At 28.3% G+C, this 21,741-nt stretch overlaps 1 protein-coding gene across 1 annotated transcript in view; it reads right to left on the minus strand.

The window, feature by feature from the left end:
• Nucleotides 1–2,496: 2,496 nt before the first annotated feature.
• LOC107442238 (uncharacterized) overlaps nucleotides 2,497–21,741 on the minus strand; it is an 81,040-nt gene continuing 61,795 nt past the window's right edge. Inside the window, exons 15-17 of the mRNA XM_071180872.1 lie at nucleotides 21,502–21,575; nucleotides 16,122–16,226; nucleotides 2,497–8,358 (exon numbers count right to left, since the gene is read on the minus strand). Of these exons, the coding sequence (XP_071036973.1) occupies nucleotides 8,213–8,358; nucleotides 16,122–16,226; nucleotides 21,502–21,575 (325 nt within the window). The 3' untranslated portion in view covers nucleotides 2,497–8,212. The remainder of the gene's footprint in view (nucleotides 8,359–16,121; nucleotides 16,227–21,501; nucleotides 21,576–21,741) is intronic.

A 21,741-nucleotide genomic window follows, 5' to 3' on the forward strand; every position in this document is an offset into this window, starting at 1 on the left:
GTAAGCGCATGTTTTTGGGCGAATTAAAAGAATGTGGAATATCTGGCTGGGAGGAAGCAAGATCTATTGCTAGAGACAGGAGGCATTGGAGGGATATGCTAGAGGCCTTAAGTGCCCAAAGTCACGTAGAGGATAAGTAAGTAAAAGCAGATAGAGGACAGATGGATGCATTTTATGGTACGTTCTTTAAGTACAGAAGAGAATTTGATTTAGTTACCTTGGTTTGGCCCAAAATTGCATGTGCGCAACAGAACATTATACTGGATAATTCAAAGTTTACAATTAACAAGGTGGAAATTTAACTATAAACGTTTAATTTTGATGACTTTTAGAGAAATTATTAAAATTTATTGAAAAAATCATATAATATAATATTAATCAATTAGATAATATAATATAAATTAGATTTTTAGTCATGGATTATTTTCAATTATAGCATGCAATCAACTCGAATGATTTTATATAGAATCAAAATACATTAGTTGGACATCCAATGCATTTTATCAAATTGTATGGAAGAGTTGGTCCATTTGTTTTTTTGACAAATTCTTTTAATTCTATTCATTTGATTAAAAATAACATTTAAAATCATTTCTTCTATCGCATAAAGCAGATATTTTCTTCTTTTTTAATACTTAAATCAGGGTTCGCATTTAATTTCAGAAGAAAAAAAAAAAATTCTCTGACTTTTCCTGGTAAATTTCAATGAAAACCAATACCATATTTTATCTATGCTACGAAATTTTTCATCAGAAAATTTTGATTCGTATTAGATTTTCTATGTAAAATAAATATTAAATGAGGAAGGAAGCATTTCAGTTTGTCTAAAATGCGAAATTTTTACAATAAATAATTGTAGTAGATGTCAGAATTATTTAACTCAAATCTCAAAAACTGAGTACCGTTACTGACAATTTCTAGACTGGTTTTTTACCAGGTATAATGAAGGAATTTTCCAGGTTTTTGCAAAAAAAATTGCAACTTTCCCTGATTTTTGGAGTTGAAATAAAATTCCCTGACCCATGGAAGGGAACCCTATTAAATCCAAAAAAATTGAAATTAATAAAATTTTCATGATCATGAAGCAAGATTAATTCCTCAGGTAAATATTGTTCAATAAAACCGTAAAATTTTGATAGTAAAAGCATAATTTTTTTTTTTTTATATTAAGTGTATAATTTCTTTCATAATAGTGTAAAAATAAGTTAGCCAAAAGTATTGAGGTATTCCACCTATTTGAACAAATATATATAGATAATATTTCAAATATATAATTTAATATTTTGCCATTTAGCAAACTTGTTACGAATATATTTTAAATTATTTTTAAAAGATGCCGGTAAGGAAAAGTACATTTGAATTAGCTACTCTCTTTATAGATTACATTTTGTGTTTTATTTTGTATTTTTTGCTAAATATGTTCTTTTTTCATTAATACTAAAAGAAAACACAAATATTTTTAATTCAAAATTGAAAAAACTTCTTTAAAAAAATGCGCTAAAAAGCAGCAGAAATTTCAGAAAAAAGTAGCAATAAAAAAAAAAGAAAATGAAGGAAATAAAAATTTCCTTCATTTTCTTCTTTTTTCATTAAAATTTATTGATGCTTCCCACACTATTGTATTATTATATTTTGCTTTGAATATATTAATACAATATTAAAAGCACTCTTTATTGTAGATACAATCAAGCTGATGACATCTTTTTTTTTTTAAAATCTCGTTTTCCGGCTTTTAAATTCTTTTTAAATGTTTTAATATTTTTAAAAAATATTTTATATGCTAATAATTTTTCTTTTTCACTTTAAAAAAGTATAATTTTGTATTGTAGTATATATCTACATATATTAGCGATAGAGACTTGGCCGAATAGCCGATTATTCTGCAAAAGAAATAAGCCGAATACTGAATATTTAACGGCTGAATAGAAACATTTTTTAAAAAAGAAAATCATTAATAAATATTATATTTATATATAAATAAGTTTAGTCATTATGGAAAATCAATAAAAACTTAGCTTTATTATCGGTGTGCATTAAAGGTAAAAAATATAATAGTTATCCTTTAGAAATATTTAAGATATATATAAAAAAGTAACTAACAGCTATTAAAAGAAAAAAAAATTGATGTTGTTAATTTGAAGGAAAAAAAGTGAAAAAGAAATAGCAAAAAAAATTCTCTTAATTCTTAAGATGAAACTTTAAGGCAAAAAAAAATATGCACAAAAACTTAAAAGAAATAGTCTATCAGAAACACTTTAAAAATGCCTCACTATCGTAAAAATGCCACAAAAATAAAACATTAGATTCAAAAGCAGAACAGAAAAAATAAAAATCGATCCTAATTCTCGAAAGAAAATTTTAAACCTGAACACCTCAGTATTCAGATTATACTGCATTCTAAGCAAAAAGTTAGGAAAAAAAGAATTAAGTCTATTAAAAACCCTTTTTATTGCTGCCTCATAATAAAAACGCCAATAAAAAATCAAAGTTTAAAAAAAAAAAAAAAATGCTAGATAAAAACCAAAACAAAAATTGATTTTAATTTCATGAAAATTTAATGGTAAAAATTTCAAGTTACCTTTTTCACATTTTATTTTATTTAATAACCGTTGTTGAACAGGAGACCCAATTTTTAGGGTTTACAACGACTAATGTTCGACTCTGTAGCCCTGTAATTTTGAACCCAATCCAGAAGACAAGGGAATTCCTGGATTAAGTATCGGGAGAAATTTTCCTTCGTGGAGGACTTTTCGATTTAACTGACATGCATTTGCATTACATGAAGAGAAAACCTCCCATGGTTAGCCTGATGGCAAGGGAACTCTAACCCATGATCCGTCTACTACTGAGGATATTTTACGTCAGCACCGTGGTCGGTGCAAGCCAGAAGTGGAATTTATATCGACCAACCATTGCTGGGAATGGAACCTGGTTCACCTCATTAGGAAGGCGAATGCTCTATCATCCGAGCCACCACAGCGCTACTTTTCATATTGCCGTATTTTTTAGAGAAAAGTGACAATAAAAGAAAAACGTTCATTAAAAACGCTCTTTAAAAAATTTAAAGTCATAATAAAAAGGAAAGTTAATAGAAAAAGACAAACTGAGAAAAATGTCTTATTTCATAAAATATATTTTATCAAAAATCACAGCTTTTTTTTGTTACTGGCTATTTGTCTGACCGAGCAAGAAAAAAATAACTATAAAATTTATCATAAAATATTCCATTCAAATTCAGCGCTATGATAAAAACAGCAAAAATGAAACAAAGAACAACTTTCTCAATTTTTAAAACAAAAGTGTTGAATATAGTAAGCTATATACGTTCGCCTGAATATAATTTTAAAAAAATCTGAAGTACAAAACATGTGGTTCAGTAAAAAGTAATTTAGTTTCATTTCTTAAAATTTCGCTTTTCCATTTGCAGGGCTGCCACAGAAAAAAATGAACAAAATAGTTGCTTTCAGCAGCCTAACACATGAAAATAGTAGCCAAAAACTAGGAAAGTTGCCTAAATACGAACAAAAATATGACTAAAATTTTGTTAATGCCTCAATTGTCATATACCATGATCCATTCAGTCAAGTTGGTGGCAAATATGGTAATTTTTATATAAACGTAAATGTTTATCCATATATATATGAAAAGTGATTACTCAAATTCAAAATTCATGCATCGTAATATCATATTAAATTTTTTTTTTTTAAATCGTGTGGAATTTCGTAGCAATAATCATTGAAAAGGCGATCGAGAAATGAATCAGGCTTACAATGGAGTCTGTGTAGATTGAACGAATTAAAAAGTGCAAACCCAAATTTGCAATTCCAAATTTTTTAATAAAAAAAAAGTTCAGTGTCTTCAGAAACTATCTTGTGGGGTGCAGATTTTCCACCCAATTTATGCTTTAAAAAAAAAACATTGCTAGTAGTACACAAAAGTCTCCCAATAGTCTCCTTTTCCTGAGAATAGTTGCTCTTTTAGCCTTTTCAGGCAAGAAAAGTTGCCATAATTGCCTCATGCCAAAAATGGTTGCATTTTAGCTGCCTGTGGCAACCTTGCATTTGTCTTCTAGAACATAAATTTGCAAGCACATGAATTTTAAAACTCAGCAAATATGTGTAAAAACTATATCAGATAATGTATAATAAAAATATTATTTTATACTATTCTTTATTTAATAAACTGAAATTCAAAAAGAAAAACTTGATCAAAAAATATTTTTCCAAAAAAATATTTGACGAAACATTTGGCCAACCGAATATTCGGTAAACGGACTGAACACCAAATATTCGTTATATCTATATATATATATTTATGCATTTTGAAATATGATTATTGCAAAATACATATAATTCCAAAATAAATATGCTTAACAGTTGCCTAGAATTATTTTTTATTAAAAATATATTCTATTTAATAAAGAAGCTTGCTTATTCTAATTCGTTTAATGCTCATTAATATAAAAAAATTCTTTGATAAAACAGTAAAATATAATTAAATTAAAAAGTTAAAATCTGATAATGAAATAAAAAATTTATTCGTTTTAATTTTACTTTTACATTTAGGAATAATAAAAACACATTTAGGAATGATAAAAATAATTAGTTACAACAGACAGAGATAATGTGAAATTTTAACAGAAAAATATTTATACATTTAATTTGGATTCAAGCAGCATTGTGTGGTTAAATATAACAATTTTAAGTCATTCTGACATATGAAATAAAATATTTGTAATCATATCATATTTTTAAAAAAATTTCTATGTACTACAAAAAAGTTTTTTTTTTAATCATTTCAAATAAAAAATATTACTGGATCATTGTTCATAATGAAATATATTTCAGGTACATTTTTATCCTTCATAATTAGTGATATGTTGTTGTTTTTTTTTTACAAAAAATGAGAGTTTATACAGTTAACTCCCGATTACCAGGCAAATTTATTTTTTAAAACCTACATAAAACACGCAAAATGTCACCAGTACACATTGTGTCTTTTGTAGCCATTTCATCATTAAACAATGATGAAAAACAAAAATAAATAATAAAATATTGAGAATTACAGAAAAATAATGTTTCCTCAATATCACAATACCATAGCTGCCAACAAGGATAGGAAACAATTGAGTAGATTTTACGAAAAAATATAAATTTCATGGTAATTGTTGCATAATGTACTAAATATTTCACACATAGGGAATTTTATAGTCATCAAATTAGAAAAAAACTGCACTATTTTCCAGTTATGATTGACATTAAACATAATTGAAATGTTATGTATTATGTTTACTCATAATTTAGGTTATTGGCATTTAATTCCTCAAAGATGGTTAAAAGATGTTTTTAATTAATTTAAAAAGAGAGTTCTGAATAAAAATAAATTGAACATTTTAGNAAATAAAAAAAAAAAAAAAAAAAAAAAAAAGGTTTTGGACTGATTTTTATAAATGAGGTTCACTTCATTATTTAAATATTCTAGCAAACAATAATCTGTACAAAAATTTTATTTCAATAGGGATTTTTTTTATATGAAACTTACTCAATTTTAGAGAATTTTCTAAAATATACAAAAACCAGGAAAATTTTAATTAAACCAGAGAAACTGGCAAAATTCAGTAGTCTACTGGAAAATCCAGTTGAGTTGGCAGCTATGCAATGCTAATATTTTAAATTTTTTTATTACAATACATCATGAATACCTTGCAGATTATTAATTACATAATAACTATCAATGATAAAACAGCAATCATTATTGACAATGTTAAATATCGAATACGATAATTTAGCGAGTATTATTAATAGTGACAACTTTTCCATTTGATATTATACTGAACATTATCAGCAATGATATGTATGAAATACGACACTAACTCAGTGTATTATCAATCTTGATATTATGCCGATTGACGGTAAATAGTTACTATGCAGGGTTGCCACTCAAATCAGGAGAAAAAAAAAATTTCATGATACATATTGTACACAATCTTGTGTATCTTGTATGAGCCTTAGAAGGCTAACTATGTTTATTAGTTTTAATTGCTGGAAAAACTTAGAGAAAAAAAAAGCATAGCTGCCAACATAGACAGACAAAAATCCAGTAGATTTTACAAAATAATATGAATTTCATGATAACTGTAGCAAAATGTGCTAAATATTTTAAACACATGGAATTTTAGAGATTTTTATAGACATCAAAATAGAAAAACTGCAATTTTTCCAGTCATAATTGGCGTTAAATATGCTTGAAATGTTGTGAATTATGTTTACTTGTAATTTTGAATAAGCATATAATTCATACGAAATAATTAAGATGTTTTAATACATGTAATAAAGGGAGTTCTGAATAAAAATAAACCGAACATTTTAGAACAAAAAAAGTTTCAAACTGATTTTTATAAATGAGGATTTCCTTATCATATATTAGTAATGCTTATTTAAATATTCAAGCAATAATCTATAAAAAAAATTCTATTTCAATAGGGATTTTTATGAAACTGACTCAATTTTAGGGAGTTTTCTAAAATGTACAAAAACCAGGAGAATTTTTATAAAACCAGTAGACCAGGAGAAACTGGAAAAACCCAGTAGTCTACTGGAAAATCCAGTAGAGTTGGCAGCTATGAAAAAGGAACAGCTGAACATACTTAAACAATGCTATAAGTAAATGCAATAGCTTAGTATAGCTGAAATATCCCATAGATATCGCTTTATCCCACTTTGAGTGATCATCATTTTTTAAAAGACGAAAATAAGAAACAAAATTCCCAGATCATAAAGGGGGAAAAAATCAAATTTTCCTGTTATTTCAGGTGATTTTTAAAATTCTCTGTATTACCCAGGTTCTCTCTGCGGAGTGGCAAACGTGCTACGGAATTTACTTAGTTGCAGAAATAAATTTTCTAGCGGTAAAAAGTCAGTTGTTCATTCATATTTTAACAAATCAGAATTAAACAAATTTTGTCCTTCACTACAGGGTTGTCACAGGAAAAAAAAATGAACAAAATAGTTGCCTAAATAAGAACAAAAATAAGACTAAAATTTTATTAAATGACTTAATTGTCATATACCATGAGTCAAGTTGGTGGCAAATATGATAATTTTTATATAAATGTTAGTGTTCTAGCACTAAATTTTTATATATAAAAAAATTTGTATATTTGCAGAAAATTGAATACTTTTAATTAGTAGAATTCATTCAAAAAATACTTTTTCATTAAAAAATACAAACTTATTCTAAGAAATTTTCCCTTTTATCAATAATTGATTTAGCAAATATGTATATATATATATATATATATGCTGCAAGACGCCTTATGTCTGAGAAGACGATGGCGGGCGTAATTTTTTAAAAAAAAATATATATATATAAATTGTGAAATGTCATTACTCAAATTCAAAATTCATGCATCATAATATTGTATTAAAAATTGGATTTTTAAAATTGTGCAGAATTTCGTAGCAAAAACCGCTGAAAAGGCGACCGAGAAACAAAATAGGCTTACGATAGAATCTGAGAAAATTGAATGCATTAAAAAGTGATGATTCAAATTCGCAATCTAAAATTTTTCATTATTGTTTTAATTATTTATTTATTTAATTTTTTTAAAATTTTATTATTTTTATTTTAAATTTTTTAAGAAAAGAAATTCAGTGTGTTCAGAAGATTTTCAACCCAATTTATGCCAAAAATCATTGCTAGGAATACAGAAAAGTCTCCTTTTCCTGAAAATAGCTGCTTTTTTAAGACATTTCAGGCAAAAAAAAAGTTACCATAGTCGCCTCATGCTGAAAATAGTTGAATTTTAGTCACCTGTGGCAACCCTGCCACTACCATTAAATAATTTAAACAGGAAGGTCAAATGGAGAAATGGAAGGTCAGATAGAGAATTGGTTGAGCTTATAAGTTTTAATAAGTTCGACTTTCGTTCGTTACCACAGATATTTCGTATGAAAGCACAGACTGTTGGAGGGTATATAAATTGAAAAAATATTGCAAAACATCCATATTTCCTGATGACAAATCATAAAATTGAAACGTTGATATTGACCAGCATTTTGGTCAAAACATCATCATACAGTATTTTTTCTGGTTTAAATACTGGTAGTAATTAAAATTGTATTCAGGTTTGAGTTTAAATTTGTTTTCTGATTAGATATTTGTGATTAGATATTTGTAATACAGATAATTGGGAGAGTTCATTGCACCTTTATTATGATTTATGGTGAGAAAGCATAAGTAGACGATAACATTGCCGTAAATTGGAAGCTCTTGCACGAGAACAAGGAATGTCCATTGTGTGGGAAGCAGGAAACCAACCCTGAAGACCATCTCTAAGTCTGCGTCCCTCGTACCATCCTGCAACAATATCACATGTCTTAATTAATTCTGAATTTTGTAATAAAGAACTTTTTTTTCAATCTCAAAATGCATGGCCTTTTTAAGATACAGCATACACTTTATAAAATAACATTAACAGGGTATCTGCTACATTTTAGATTTTCAAATTCTTGACTTTTCATGACAGGGTTCCCACTCTTTCAACAAAGCAAAAACTAAGCACTTTTTTTTGTTGAAAAAATTAAGGGCTTTTTTGAAAAATTAAGGACCTTAAAAATAGTATGATTGTTTATCATCGAATATCCATATACCACCAGTGCCAATTATTTGCCTTTCTTTAAAAAAAAGTCCATGAATAAAAAAAATAATAAAAGACAATTTTATTAAAATGTAAGTACTGATATAATTGTATTAATTAACAGGACTTTCTTTTTCTTTTTTTTAAAAATATTTTCAGAATGTTAAGGGTTAACGACCCGTATGAAACTAATCTGTATTCCATTTTTAATGATTTCATTAAAATTGCATTGTAAAATTAAGAGCAGAAATTAAGAATCACAATTTTTTTCCCAAAAAAAAGTAAATATACAAATTTGGGAAAAACAGTGAAATAATTATTACAAGTTTTTATATTTCGCTACTAGACATGCATCAAATATTCAGTTTTGGGCCAATCTTGCTAAATATTCAATTACGCAAAAAAAATTCTTTTCTATAATTAAAATGTTTCATTTATAAGGGTACATATTAAAGGAAAGAATACTAAAAAGTCGAATTAGAGTTAGTCATGAGAATAGTTTCTTAACTATGTCATGTCAAATTAAGTTCTATTTCACGTAAAACAGGCCAAAGCACCTTAATTCATTCCACTTTTTTTTCTTCTCAAGCTTAACTTAATATATTTTTTTAAATTCATTGCAATAAATATTTTTATAAAAATTTCTATAGAATAAAAATAAAATTATGTTTGAGAAGATTTATAAATTTCAAACCAAATGTTTTTTATTATATCTAGGTGAAAAAAGAAAGATTTTTTTGTTTTAAAAAATTTAACTTAAAAATTGTTCTTGTGAACTATACCGATGCAGAAAAATTAAGGTCTTTTAAAAACCTTGTATCAAAATTAATTACTTTTAAGGGCCCTTATTTTCCAAAATAAAAATTAAGCAGTTTTTAAGGACTTTTAAGGACCGTGGGAACCCTGCATGATTAATTCCATGAATTTTTCATGACTTAATGAAGTTTCTATTTTCTCCGACAAAAACACAACACTAAATTTAAAAAAGGCATTATAACATTCACAAATGATAGGTACAACCAAACCAGTTATACTTTGCATCTTCATATTTATAGATTTTAAATTCAAAAAAACAGAGCAAAGATAGAGTCAAAGCAATAAAATAGCTGGAAAAAAAAAGCAAATAATTTGTTTTTCTTTTTTTTCCCCTGCAGAATTACATTCTAAAGATACTTTTCTTGTTCATCGGAAAGGAAAGAAATACTCTTGATTTTTCTGTTCTCATTTCGGAATAAAAAAACTCGCCAATGACTGGCTTGCTTCAGCTAAAATTTTAAATTGATAAAATATAAAATAATAACAAAAAGGCTGAAATCACAGAAGTTTAAAAGATATTCGCTCTAGAAATGATGTTTTTTCTTTCATTTTTGGAAAAAACACCATAATTTTTAAAAAACACTATAAAAACATTTTATATTTTTATCAAATATGACTGTGAGTGGGGATTTTGTTACAAATTTAGATATTCTGAGCACCATGAAATTGGTGAAGGGGGCGAATTCCATTTCAAAAACTAGATTTTTTGGCAACCTAAATCTATGACTTTTCATGATTTTTTTTCTTTCAGAAAAATAGTTAAAATCATGACATTTCATGACAAATTTTGTTCAATACCGAAATTCATGACTTTCCAGGTGCGCGGATATCCTGTAAATACTTTATTTAGTTATGTAAAAGAATTACTCAGTCTATTTTTTAGATTTAAATAAAAGTTTTTTACTAAAGCATATTCAACAAAACATTAACAAGATTAATATTAATAACCATACTAAAGTTATAATAATATGTAAAAAACTAAGAAGATAAAGAAAACTTTAATAAATTCATATTACAGGGCTCCCACTCTTTCAACAAAGCAAAAATAAAGTACTTCTTTGAAAAATTAAGGACTTTAAAAAATAGTATGATTGTTTATCATCAATTATACATATGCCACCAATTATACATATGCCAATTATACATATTTATCTTCCTAAAAAATCAATAAATAATAAAAATAATAAAAAACAATTTTATTATAATTAACAGGACTCACCAAAGAATTACCAGGCAATTTTTGCAAAACCGGGTCAGTTTTTTTAAAAAAACATTTTCAGATAGTTAAAAGTTAACATTTCAGATAACATTTTCAGATAGTTAAAAGTTAATATTGTAAAAGTTAACGTATGAAACTAAACAGTATTCCATTTTCAATGATCTCATTGAAATTGAATTGTTAAATTAAGAGCAGAAATTAAGATTGGCAATTTTTTTCATACATTAAAAAAAGAGTAAATGGAGAAACTTGGCAAAAATATTGAAAGAATTATTTCTACAAGTTTTTATATTGCGCTATTAGACCAGCAAATGTGTTACACTTATTTTTATGGTGAACTTAAACAAAATTATCTCCAGCCAAACCTGTTATTAGGATTTAACTTTACATGATGTAACTAAACATTCTGGAGAAAAACCTAAACTAGTTTCAAAGCAACCAAAAATTGAACAAAAATTAAAAAGTGTATTAAGTTGCAATGTTAACTGAATAAAATGATTATTAAAATCTAAAGATCTCTTAGTTGAGTAGATATAAATTTTTATGTAACAATTTGCTTATCCGTAAGAAATAAAAATAATAGTGTAACAATCTAAAACTTCAAAAAAGAAAAAAAAAACATTTACATTACAACAAAACAAATTAGAAATAGTTACCAAATATTTAACTTTCGTGTCAGAAGCAAATCATGCTTTCTTATTCAGTTACTCAGGGAAAAAAGTTTAAAGTATTTGTGAAAAAAAAAAAAAACTTGAGAGGGGGGCTGGGATAAACCCTGTTTTCTACAAATGTGGTTAAATTTTAGTACAGTCATGAATTGTATTAAATTTTATGCCTTCTGTCAATTTACAGTTACTTATTACACATTGAAGTATTACACAAATTTATTTAATTCTTCAAGTCCTTTAGGAAATAGATTTCGTTTTATGGATTCTAGTTCAAAACATTTTCTAATACTTCTTTTTTTAGCATTTTACTTAATTCCTATAAGCAGATGGATTACCAGTAAGACTGAATTCCTTGAATTCTGTCAATTTTGAAGGTTAGGGTGGGTCTTCCAATTAAGTATCTTAAAACAGTCCCCCTCCCCAATGCAAAAAAAGCATTATCTCTTTCATGTGTAGTATCCCCTTTGTCCACACATTACATTGTTGACATAATCTTGTATGTCTTTACAATTTAAAAACTCCTTGAAAAAGTTTTTTTTTGCAATAACTGGACCCTATTTGCACAAATTCACAAAAGCAGGACCCTGGCAATTAAAAGATTGTGACTTAACGCTTATTTTATATTCACAAATTATGAGTCATTTTTACAATTTTACAAAAACGGACTTTTAACAAAATGTCTGGACAGACTCCCGATTAATGAGAGGACATGCTTTTTCCCCCTTACCTATAGCAACCCCCCACACACATAAATTTTTGCCTCTCTAAAATGTTTTACCCTCAATATAGTAACCTAAAGGGCCACATTGGGGGGCCTCAAATAGGCCTATAATTATTTCCTCTGGTAAGGTACACTATTGCTCTGTAATATAATATGTGGTACAGTTTGAATGTTATGGGTCTATTTTAAAGGGAGATATAGGGCCATGTAGAACATAGACTTCAACAGAATATTGACTATGCATAGCTGCCAACGTAGATAAGAAAAAAAAAACAGAAGATTTTGCAAAATAATATACATTTCATGATAATTGTTTCATAATGTACCAAATATTCTATGCATAGGGAATTATAGGGATTTTTATAATCATCAAAATAGAAAGACTGCAAAATTTTCCTGTTATGATTGACTATAAATGAACTTGAAATGTTATGCATTATGTTTACTCATAATTTTAAATAGTAATCAGCATTGAATTCATCAAAGACAGTTAAAAGATTTCTTAATCAATTTAAAAGGTTCGGAATAAAAATAAACTGAACATTTTTAGAACAAAATGAAAGGTTCTAAACTGATTTTTATAAATGAGGCTTGCTTCATGAATAAGTATTTAAGTACTATGTATAAGTATTTAAGTACTAATACTTATTTATTTACTTATTTCATTATTCAAGTTTTTTTTTATTAAGTATTATCAAGTATTCTTATTACTTATTTAAGTATTTAAGCAAGCAATAATAATCTGTCCAAAAATTCTATTTCAATTGGAATTTTTTTAGGAAACTTACTCACAATTTTAGGGAATTTTCTAAAACGTACAAAAAACAGGATATTTTTTTTTTAAATCAGTAGACCAGGAGAAACTGGAAAAATCCAATAGTCTACTGGAAAATCCAGTAGAGTTGGCAGCTATGACTGTGCATGGTCTAATTCTATGTGATAAAAGAGCAACATTTAGTTTTAAAAAATTGAACTGAAATTTTTTCCTATCAGCCTTAGTCATGCTAAAAAATTAAGGACTTTTCAAAACTTTGAATCAAAATTAAGTACTTTTGAAGCCCTTTATTTTCCAAAATGAAAATTAAGCAGTTTTTAAGGACTTTTAAGGACCAAGGGAACCCTGTACAACAAATATAAATTAGTGAATAGCCCCTAATAAATTATCATTAAAATTTTTTTACTTGATTCAGTATTTCTTTAAAGAAATGATTAAAAAATAATAATTTCAAAATGTAAATACAATGAATATTGAAGCTAAACATTATTGACAGAAGTAAATTATTATATGGATCTACAGTCATAATATTTAACAAACCTGAAATAATAGAATTTCTTATTTCAATTGTTTTTAAATCATATTATTAAGAGATAAGTTAAAAGTTTTCTGGAATGACAAATCCTGAACAACCTAAGTTTTTTTCTTTACTACATTTTAAATAGTGAAAATTTCATACTTTTTTTAAAAAATTCCCTAATGCCTCTAAATATTATTTTGTTTTTTCATAAAACAAATTAAGAGCATTGGAAATTTAAAAAGTAATAATACAATAATAAAAATGAATATTGGATAACAATAAAAGTTTGAAACAATTCGGCAGGGTGTGTAGCCAGATTTTTCAACAAAAAATAAGCGCCTTTTAAGTACATTTTAAGCACTCAAAATTTTTTTTTAATCATTTTCCAAAAAATAAAAAAATTATTATGAGAATCTGTGCACTAATAAAATTTTTTTCTATCATTTAAAGTTCTTAATTTATAAATATATAATAAATAATATTTAGAAACATTTTAAGAAAAATGATGATCATGATAAAATAACTAGTTTCTGATAAATGTTGCAGAGAAAATGGAGAAAATCAAGCATTTTTTTTGTAATTTAGAATGACAATTGATACGGCAAAGAAAAATCTCTTTTCAAAAGATAAAAAATTCAACACTTTTTACAAACCCTGAATAAAAAAGCACCTTTAAGGGCTTTTAAAAAACTTAAATAAAAAATAAGCACTTTTGAGCACTTTCTAAAAACACTACGCACTTTGATTTATGCAATTAGCGGATGGTCCCTGAAGAAAATAATCTTGTGATTAAAAATTGTGAACGATCCCCTTTGAAGATTACAGGTACTTATCTATAAATTCAAGAACACGAGAAGACCATTAGTTTGCCAGTGACAAAGACGATGGTGCTTCACCAAGAATGAAATTAACAAGAAAAATAAAATTTTCTTTTTCTATTAGGGAAAAAAAGAATCGACAATGTTCAGTTGATACCCATGAGATTTTTCAATACATTTTAGGGTTCAATTTCAGAGGGCGGAAAATGAAGCCTGAAATTGATAATCTCTTACAAATTGCAACATTGTTGCACATGAGAGTGCAAGAATTCTTCCCACGGAATCCAGTTCAGCATACGCAGACGAGGACCCAGAAGCGTTTCATCAAGCATGCAAAATAATTGCCGGTTTCATACGCTACGGACCGGTGGTAGGCCGTAATGGATTGTAGTGGAATGAGTTGCGAATACGTTGAACAGGGTGCATAGCCAAATTATTCAACAAAAAATAAGCACTTTTCAAGCACTCAAATAATATTTTTAAGCACTGTAAAAAAATCATAATTAGGTAGGATTAGAAAGTTTTTGACAATTGACGGTTTTATCTGGTTTTAAATGTCCTTTTGGCATTGTCAAAATTTTTGAATCATTTGTAAATCGAATGGCGTTTTCATACGCTACGGACTGACGATACGTTTAAATAGATTCGGATTGAATTAATTGTGAAAACGCTGAATAAAACAATGTCTTTCTGCATGATTCGTAGCTAAAATCAACAGGGTAAAGGAAAAATCTTATTTTGGAATAGGGAAAATTAAGCACTTTTTAGAAACACCCAATGATAAAAGCACCTTTAAGGGCTTAAAAAAAATAATAAGCACCTTCAAGCACTTTTTAAAAACACTACGCACCCTGGTTGAATAGAACAATGTGAAAACCACACTCATTGCATAGTTCGTGGCGAAAATTGCCATTATTAATAAAAATTAAGCATTTTTAAAAAACCCAATAAAAAAAGTATCTTTTAAAAACAAGCACCTTCAAGCACACAGCTGCCACTGGATGAAAACAAGAAAAATAGTTGCTTTAGTTGCATCATTCATGAAAAAAAGTCTCCTAAATAGTCTCTAAGATATATAAAATAGGTGCCAACATCATATCCTCCTCTAACATAACTTTAATTATTTGTGCTATAAAAGTATAAAATTCAAATAATATGCAGTTAGATACTCATATTTCATAAAAAAAGTACATTTATTTGTGAATTTACCAACAATATATAGATAGAGGAATGCTGAAGGAATTGCTGTAGAAAACCTTTTGAACATTTTAAAAATATCTATTTTTAGTTTTATTCTTTATGAGGCATAAGGCTTCAGATATCATATAAGAAACAATAGTTGTAATTAAAAAAAATATTGAAAAAAAAGCTAGAGACTAAAAGTTTAGGCATTATAAAAAATGAAGTAGAAATGACCTTTACTTTCATATATGAATTTTTTTAACCTTACTATAAAATAAAAATTTAGTATGTAATAAACAAAATCAGCATTCTAAAAGTACTTAAATAATTTTCAACAATAATATGAAANGGAGCATTCACGTAGTGCGAATTCCAATTCCATCAGTCTGATTGGTTAAATATGTCTGTCATGCTTTTGACATCAAACAGTGAGAAATAATAAAGTTAGGATAAAACGAAAGCGCGGCAAAAAGAAGTGGGGGAACTCATGAAGCTATTCTTCATTTTAGTCGCTTTGGCTTAAAAAAGTCGCCGATTTCAAGCAAATCATTGCAAATTAGTTGTTTTTACTCATATTTCTACTAAAATAGTCGCCATAGTTGCTATTGCTTTAAAATAGCCGTTTTAGTCGCCTTTTTAGTCTCAAATGGCAGCCCTGCAAGCACTTTTTAGAAATGCTACACACCCTGCATTCATATTGGATCTTAAAATATGATAAAAGATCAAAAGTTATTAATTTGTGGTAAACAGAAAAATGGAGTTACCATCATTCATTTTCCTGTGAACAGTCACAACATCAGACTCCTGTAGTGATAGCTCATCAGGCTGTTGAGCAATGTAGTTCTTGAAGCATTGCACTTGAGGACAATCTGAAATATCAACATTTATTAGATTTAACAGCCTATTTGAGCACCCTCTTACATCTCTCTAATAGTAGTAACAAGATACATTTAAAAATAACAATTAAAGTAACAGAATTACTAGAGTAAAGTAACTGAAACATCAACTTCAAAAATAAAATACTTTTCGGATTAAATAAAATAATTTTCTAATTAAATATGAAATGTTTTTTTTTTAATTCTAATATCATGGGCGATAACAAATTAATTATTTCCTCTTTCACATTTTGCAAATCATCATTACATTAAAAAAAAATAATTAAAACATCATGAAATCCACAGCCCTAACTACCTAAAAAAATCGACAACAAAATCACGTGAATTGGATGATGAAAAGGGTTACTAAATAGTTGTTGTAATAAATAATACCGTATTTCAAAAACTATGTGGAAAACCATAATAATGACTGCATAAAAAAATTAGAACAAAAATTTCTGCAGAAAAGAAAACTACATTTTTTACCCTTCATTATTCTCAAATAAGAATAGAAAAATCAAGAGCATTTTTTTCCACTCCGATGCGCAAGAAAGGCATCTTTTGAATATAATTCTGAAGAAAATATAAAACTTTCGAAAATCTCTGCCGAAAAAAAACCCCCAAAATTTTTTAATTCCCAAAAGAAAAATCTTTCTGCAAGAATTCGTTAACGTTCTGCGACAATATCTACCATGGGGTTTGAGCATACATCCTGAGTATCAACATTGGAGGACATTCTGAACAACATTTAACTCAGCTCGGAGCCTTTTTCTTATCTACCATTATTTTAAATTTCTCTAGGATTTAACTTGTATTGTTTTTATCAATTTTTAACTGATTGTTTTGATTCTTAACTTGTTCTGCTTTTTAACTTTTATAACAAGTTTTAACTTCGAATATTTTATAACTGCTTTACATGCTTTTGCAAAGTTTTAACATTTATTGGATTTTTGGGTCATTTTGTTCTTTAACCCTTTTACTACTTTACTATTTTAATGGGTTTACATTTGTCTTAATAGATTTGTATTGACTAGTATTTTAGATATTCTGATTATTATACTTGTTGTTGATGTAATTTTTCGAGTTTTATGTATGTATAATGCATGTTTTATGTATGTATCTACTCTTGTATGGCCTTAAATAGTGTGGGTCGAGATACAAATAAACTCATATATCCTGAGTATCTCCAGACATGTGGTTCAAGCATAAGTAGTTACATCCTTCGACTAGAGAACGCATTAGCTTAGCTACTTTGCTTGATTTCCTTAACAAAAACAATTAAAAGCAATTGATCAGCTTGACAACTGTTAAATAAAAGCTGTTGAAAGTGACAAATGTCCTGTTGGAAATAAAAGGCAACAAATTTTAAACTTTGTCAACCACATCCAAGCTCGCAGATTTGTCTGTTTACAATTTATGGACGACCGGTATCGACAAGATAGTTCTGTACTGTGTGTGCGTGTCTACCACTACAAAAATACAATTCCAATTCTCTAATATATAAGATATGTTAACTCGGTTCTATGGTGAGGTATCTTTTCCTAGAAGAAGGTCGACAACACCACTTCCCACATTGATGACCTTTGGACGTGGCGTGAACATACCTACCTTGACAGAAACTCCCACTTCGATATGAACACGCCTACTTTGATGGATGGTCCCCATTGATCAGTTGACATGCTACTTATAGCTGCGACATTATCCACCTCCTCGCGCTGTTGCTACTCAGTCACCATCACACACAAGGTACAAAGTATTCACTGGACTGCTAAAGGCAGCACAGAAGCGATAACGACCGTGAACTTCACACAGCACGCAAAAAGCACGATGATCATAATACAGCTCTCTCTGCTTCTCACAAGACAGCAATCAATCAACTAGTGGTATCCGTTCCTCGAATTCTATCACAGATAAAATTCTGGTAGGGGAGTATTGTAGTGTATCTACCACTACAATTCCAACTTATTAGTATATAAGACACGTTATCGAGATTCTATGTTGGGGTACCTTTTCAAAGATGAAGGTTGACATAGTCAATAACTCTTCTCTCCACAGATCAGTAATGTGTTGCCTTGGCCAACATGGTATTCTCAAGTTTCACCACAAGAGCAGGAATTTCATAACTTGACTTGAAAATGTACCCACTTTCTGATTAATAGCTTCAAGTGTGCAGTCGACATTGTTTAATATTTCTACCATTATGAAAGGCATTTAAACATGCTTACCTGAACAACATGCATTCTCTCGCATTTTTTAGTTCAAATAACCTTTCGTTTGCAGGTATAAGACCACACAATTACAAAAAGCTTAAAAAATATTGGAATTAGAAATTTTGATTTTTATGCTACATCTTGTTGAGAATCTACAATGCAGGAAACAAAAATTAATTTATTATGACCTTTTTTTGAATATTTTAAAGCAAATTTAATCATTAAATTTTATTTCAGTTTGTGAAATTTTACTTAAACATACTAGTAATACTTAAAATAATGCATCATCATCATCATTATAGTTGGCCAGACAGCCCAATGTGAGCCAATGCCTTCCTCTGAAGATTTCTTCATGAGGACTTCTGATTCACCTTTGATCTCCAATTCTTTTCATTAATTGAGAGAAAATCAGACTCCACTAAGTCAGCCTATCTCATTTGCGGCCTTCCCCGCTTTCTTGTTCCAGTGGGTCTAAAAAGCAGTATCTTTTTTATTGTATTGTCATCACTCATTCGAATCACGTGGGCAATCCAATTCATTCTATTTATTTTTATGTATTTGATAATATCAGGTTGTTTATAAATCTTGCACAGTTCAAAGTTAAATCTCCTTCTCCAGTTATTGTTTTCATTTACACCACCAAGTATACTCCGTGAAATCTTTCTCTCAAACGTTGCGATACCTGTTTCCTCCTGTTTTGTCACTGTCCAAGCTTCAGAAGCGTATGTCAAGACTGGCCGGACAAGAGTTTTGTAGATTAAGAACTTTGTTTCTCCAGAAAGAAACCCAGATTTAATGAATCTCCTCAGCCCATCGACAGTCCTATTTGCCAGATAGAGTCGGTTTTTATTACAGGAGTAATTCTGTTGTCAATGGTAATAATTGATCCTAAGTAAGTAAAACTCTTTACTGTTTCAAATCTATAAGAATTTATTTCAAGATAAGGGTCTGGGACTCTGTTTCTTGAGAAAAACATGTATTTTCTTTTCTCTACATTTATGACCAAGCCCATTTGCCTTGCAGCCACCTCAAGGGCAAGAAATGCCTCTTTCAGGGCAGGAAGGGAACGAGCAATTATATCGACACCATCAGCATATGCAAGTAGTTGTAAAATGTGACCACTGGTATTGATGCTTGTATCACAAATAACTCCCTCAAGTGCAATATTAATAAAATTAATGCATGCTATATCAATTTCATGAATTTCTTTACTCATTTCTTATGACAAAAGTGTTTTTGACTGTTATTGCGGAAGTTTTTCACATAGCTTTTAAAATATCAATGTTTCAATACGATGCATCTCGAATTTCAAATGATGCGCTTTAGATAATAATTAAATGTAATTTAATATAGCTGAGCTATCACATACCCCATAGATTGCTATTTAAAAGACAAAAATTCCCTGTTTTTTTCCCAAATTTTAAGGAAAAATCACGAATTCTCTGGCATTTTAGATGATTTTTAAATTCCCTGTATTTTCAATGTTTTCCTGTCAACCCTGTTCTAATCAAAATGCGAGAATTTTACGCAAAATGAATGCGTGAATATTTGGTGATAGTAACCTCCTCACAAGAGAGAAGAATAAAAATACCATAACTTTTTTCACGCTGTACTGAAATACCACTATGAATGCAAATTCCAGATTTTGCTTACATGATAATAATCTTTTTTTATATGATGCAATAGTTAAATAAAAACCATACAAAATAGGAAGAAAAGGCAAAAATTAGAGAGAAAGCATCCCTTAGGTCAGGGGTGGCGAACCAATGGCACGCGTGCCATTTATGGCACCCGACACAATATTTCGGGCACGCAACCGATCACATTTGTTATTACACAAATGGTATTACACTATGAAGCATATGTAACAATTAAATTAAAATTCACAAAAAACACGCAAAATAATAAACAATTATTAATAAAAAATTAACAATTAATGCTAAAAAAACCAATTAATAACCATGGAAAGCAAGCTAACAATAAATTAACTGGCAAAAAAATTAACAGTCCTGCTTAAACTAACATCTTACAACCTAATATAAGTTATTTGTCATCTTATCTGCAACAACAGAAGTCACACTGATGTTACTGTAAGTTGAATTACGCGTATAACTGAGACATTGCAAAATGTTTTTTTTTTATGTAAATAAAGAGTTTTGAGTTGATAGTATTTAGTATTATTATTTTCCCAATAATCACGAAGTCAAAATTATTTGAAGGCACGTCTATGACCTCATCAAACAATTTTTTAGAAAAAATGGCACGTTGGTGTATAAAGGTTCGTCACCCCTGCCTTAGGTGTTATTTATCTACTGTTAAAGGTAGCTTTGTATGTTATGAGAGGTGTTTTTAATGAAAAACACTTATTATCCAAGTTTAAAACATAAATATATATTATACAGATATATGATTGCTGGAAGAGGAAATTATCTGAAATTTTTTTCTCATTGCATAATTTGCTTTTCCTTTTTTTTTAAAATTTTTTTTTCATCTTGTGCACATGTACATAGAAGATTTTTAAAAGACTTACTTTAATGAACAAAAGTAATATTTAAAAAATTTAAAGAGAGAGAAAGAAGTTTCGTTTTATTCAATAATAAGATTAAAATTCGAATTTACGATGGTATCACGTCCGTTGAAAAGTGATTTCTGAAACACGCCATTCGAGAATTACATGTCATTCCATTAAAAATTAAGTAGTATTGTAGCCAAATAAAAAAGGTGGTAAATATATCACATTGATAAAATAATTCTTCTGTTACGAATTGGAATTTTCAACAAAATTGCTACTCGTTAAAATAAAAGTTTTAACAAAAATTAAAAAAAAAAACTCCATTTTTTTTCTATCGAAAATCTTTTAAATGTTTGCCATATCGGGATTACTTTTAACATATGCAATTTAATACTCTTGTTTTTGTCTCAGTCGTTCATTCATTCTAATTACTACAGATTTCCCTCCCCCCCCAAAGTTTATCCGGAGTAGCATTTTTCTCTAACAAATCTGTGTAGAAAAAAGTCAGTATATAAATTGATATAAATTAAGTTAAATATCTATTCACCATATTCCCAGATTTCACAAGGTTTGTTCTGACCCGCAGAATTTATTGCTTCAATCCATCGTGTTCTTTCACTCCTAAAAAGTATACAATAAAATTCATCAAATGACATAGTAGACATAAAATGTAATTTTTTACATTTATTAACATCTTAGTCTTAAACACAAAAGTTTTTTCAGTTTTTTAAATTAAAAAAAAAGAGAGGTGAAAGTTAATAAAAAATTAATAAACACTGTTTTCCAA

The sequence above is a fragment of the Parasteatoda tepidariorum genome, chromosome 5, assembly GCF_043381705.1.
Source record: "Parasteatoda tepidariorum isolate YZ-2023 chromosome 5, CAS_Ptep_4.0, whole genome shotgun sequence".
In the NCBI taxonomy this organism is placed as follows: domain Eukaryota; kingdom Metazoa; phylum Arthropoda; class Arachnida; order Araneae; family Theridiidae; genus Parasteatoda; species Parasteatoda tepidariorum.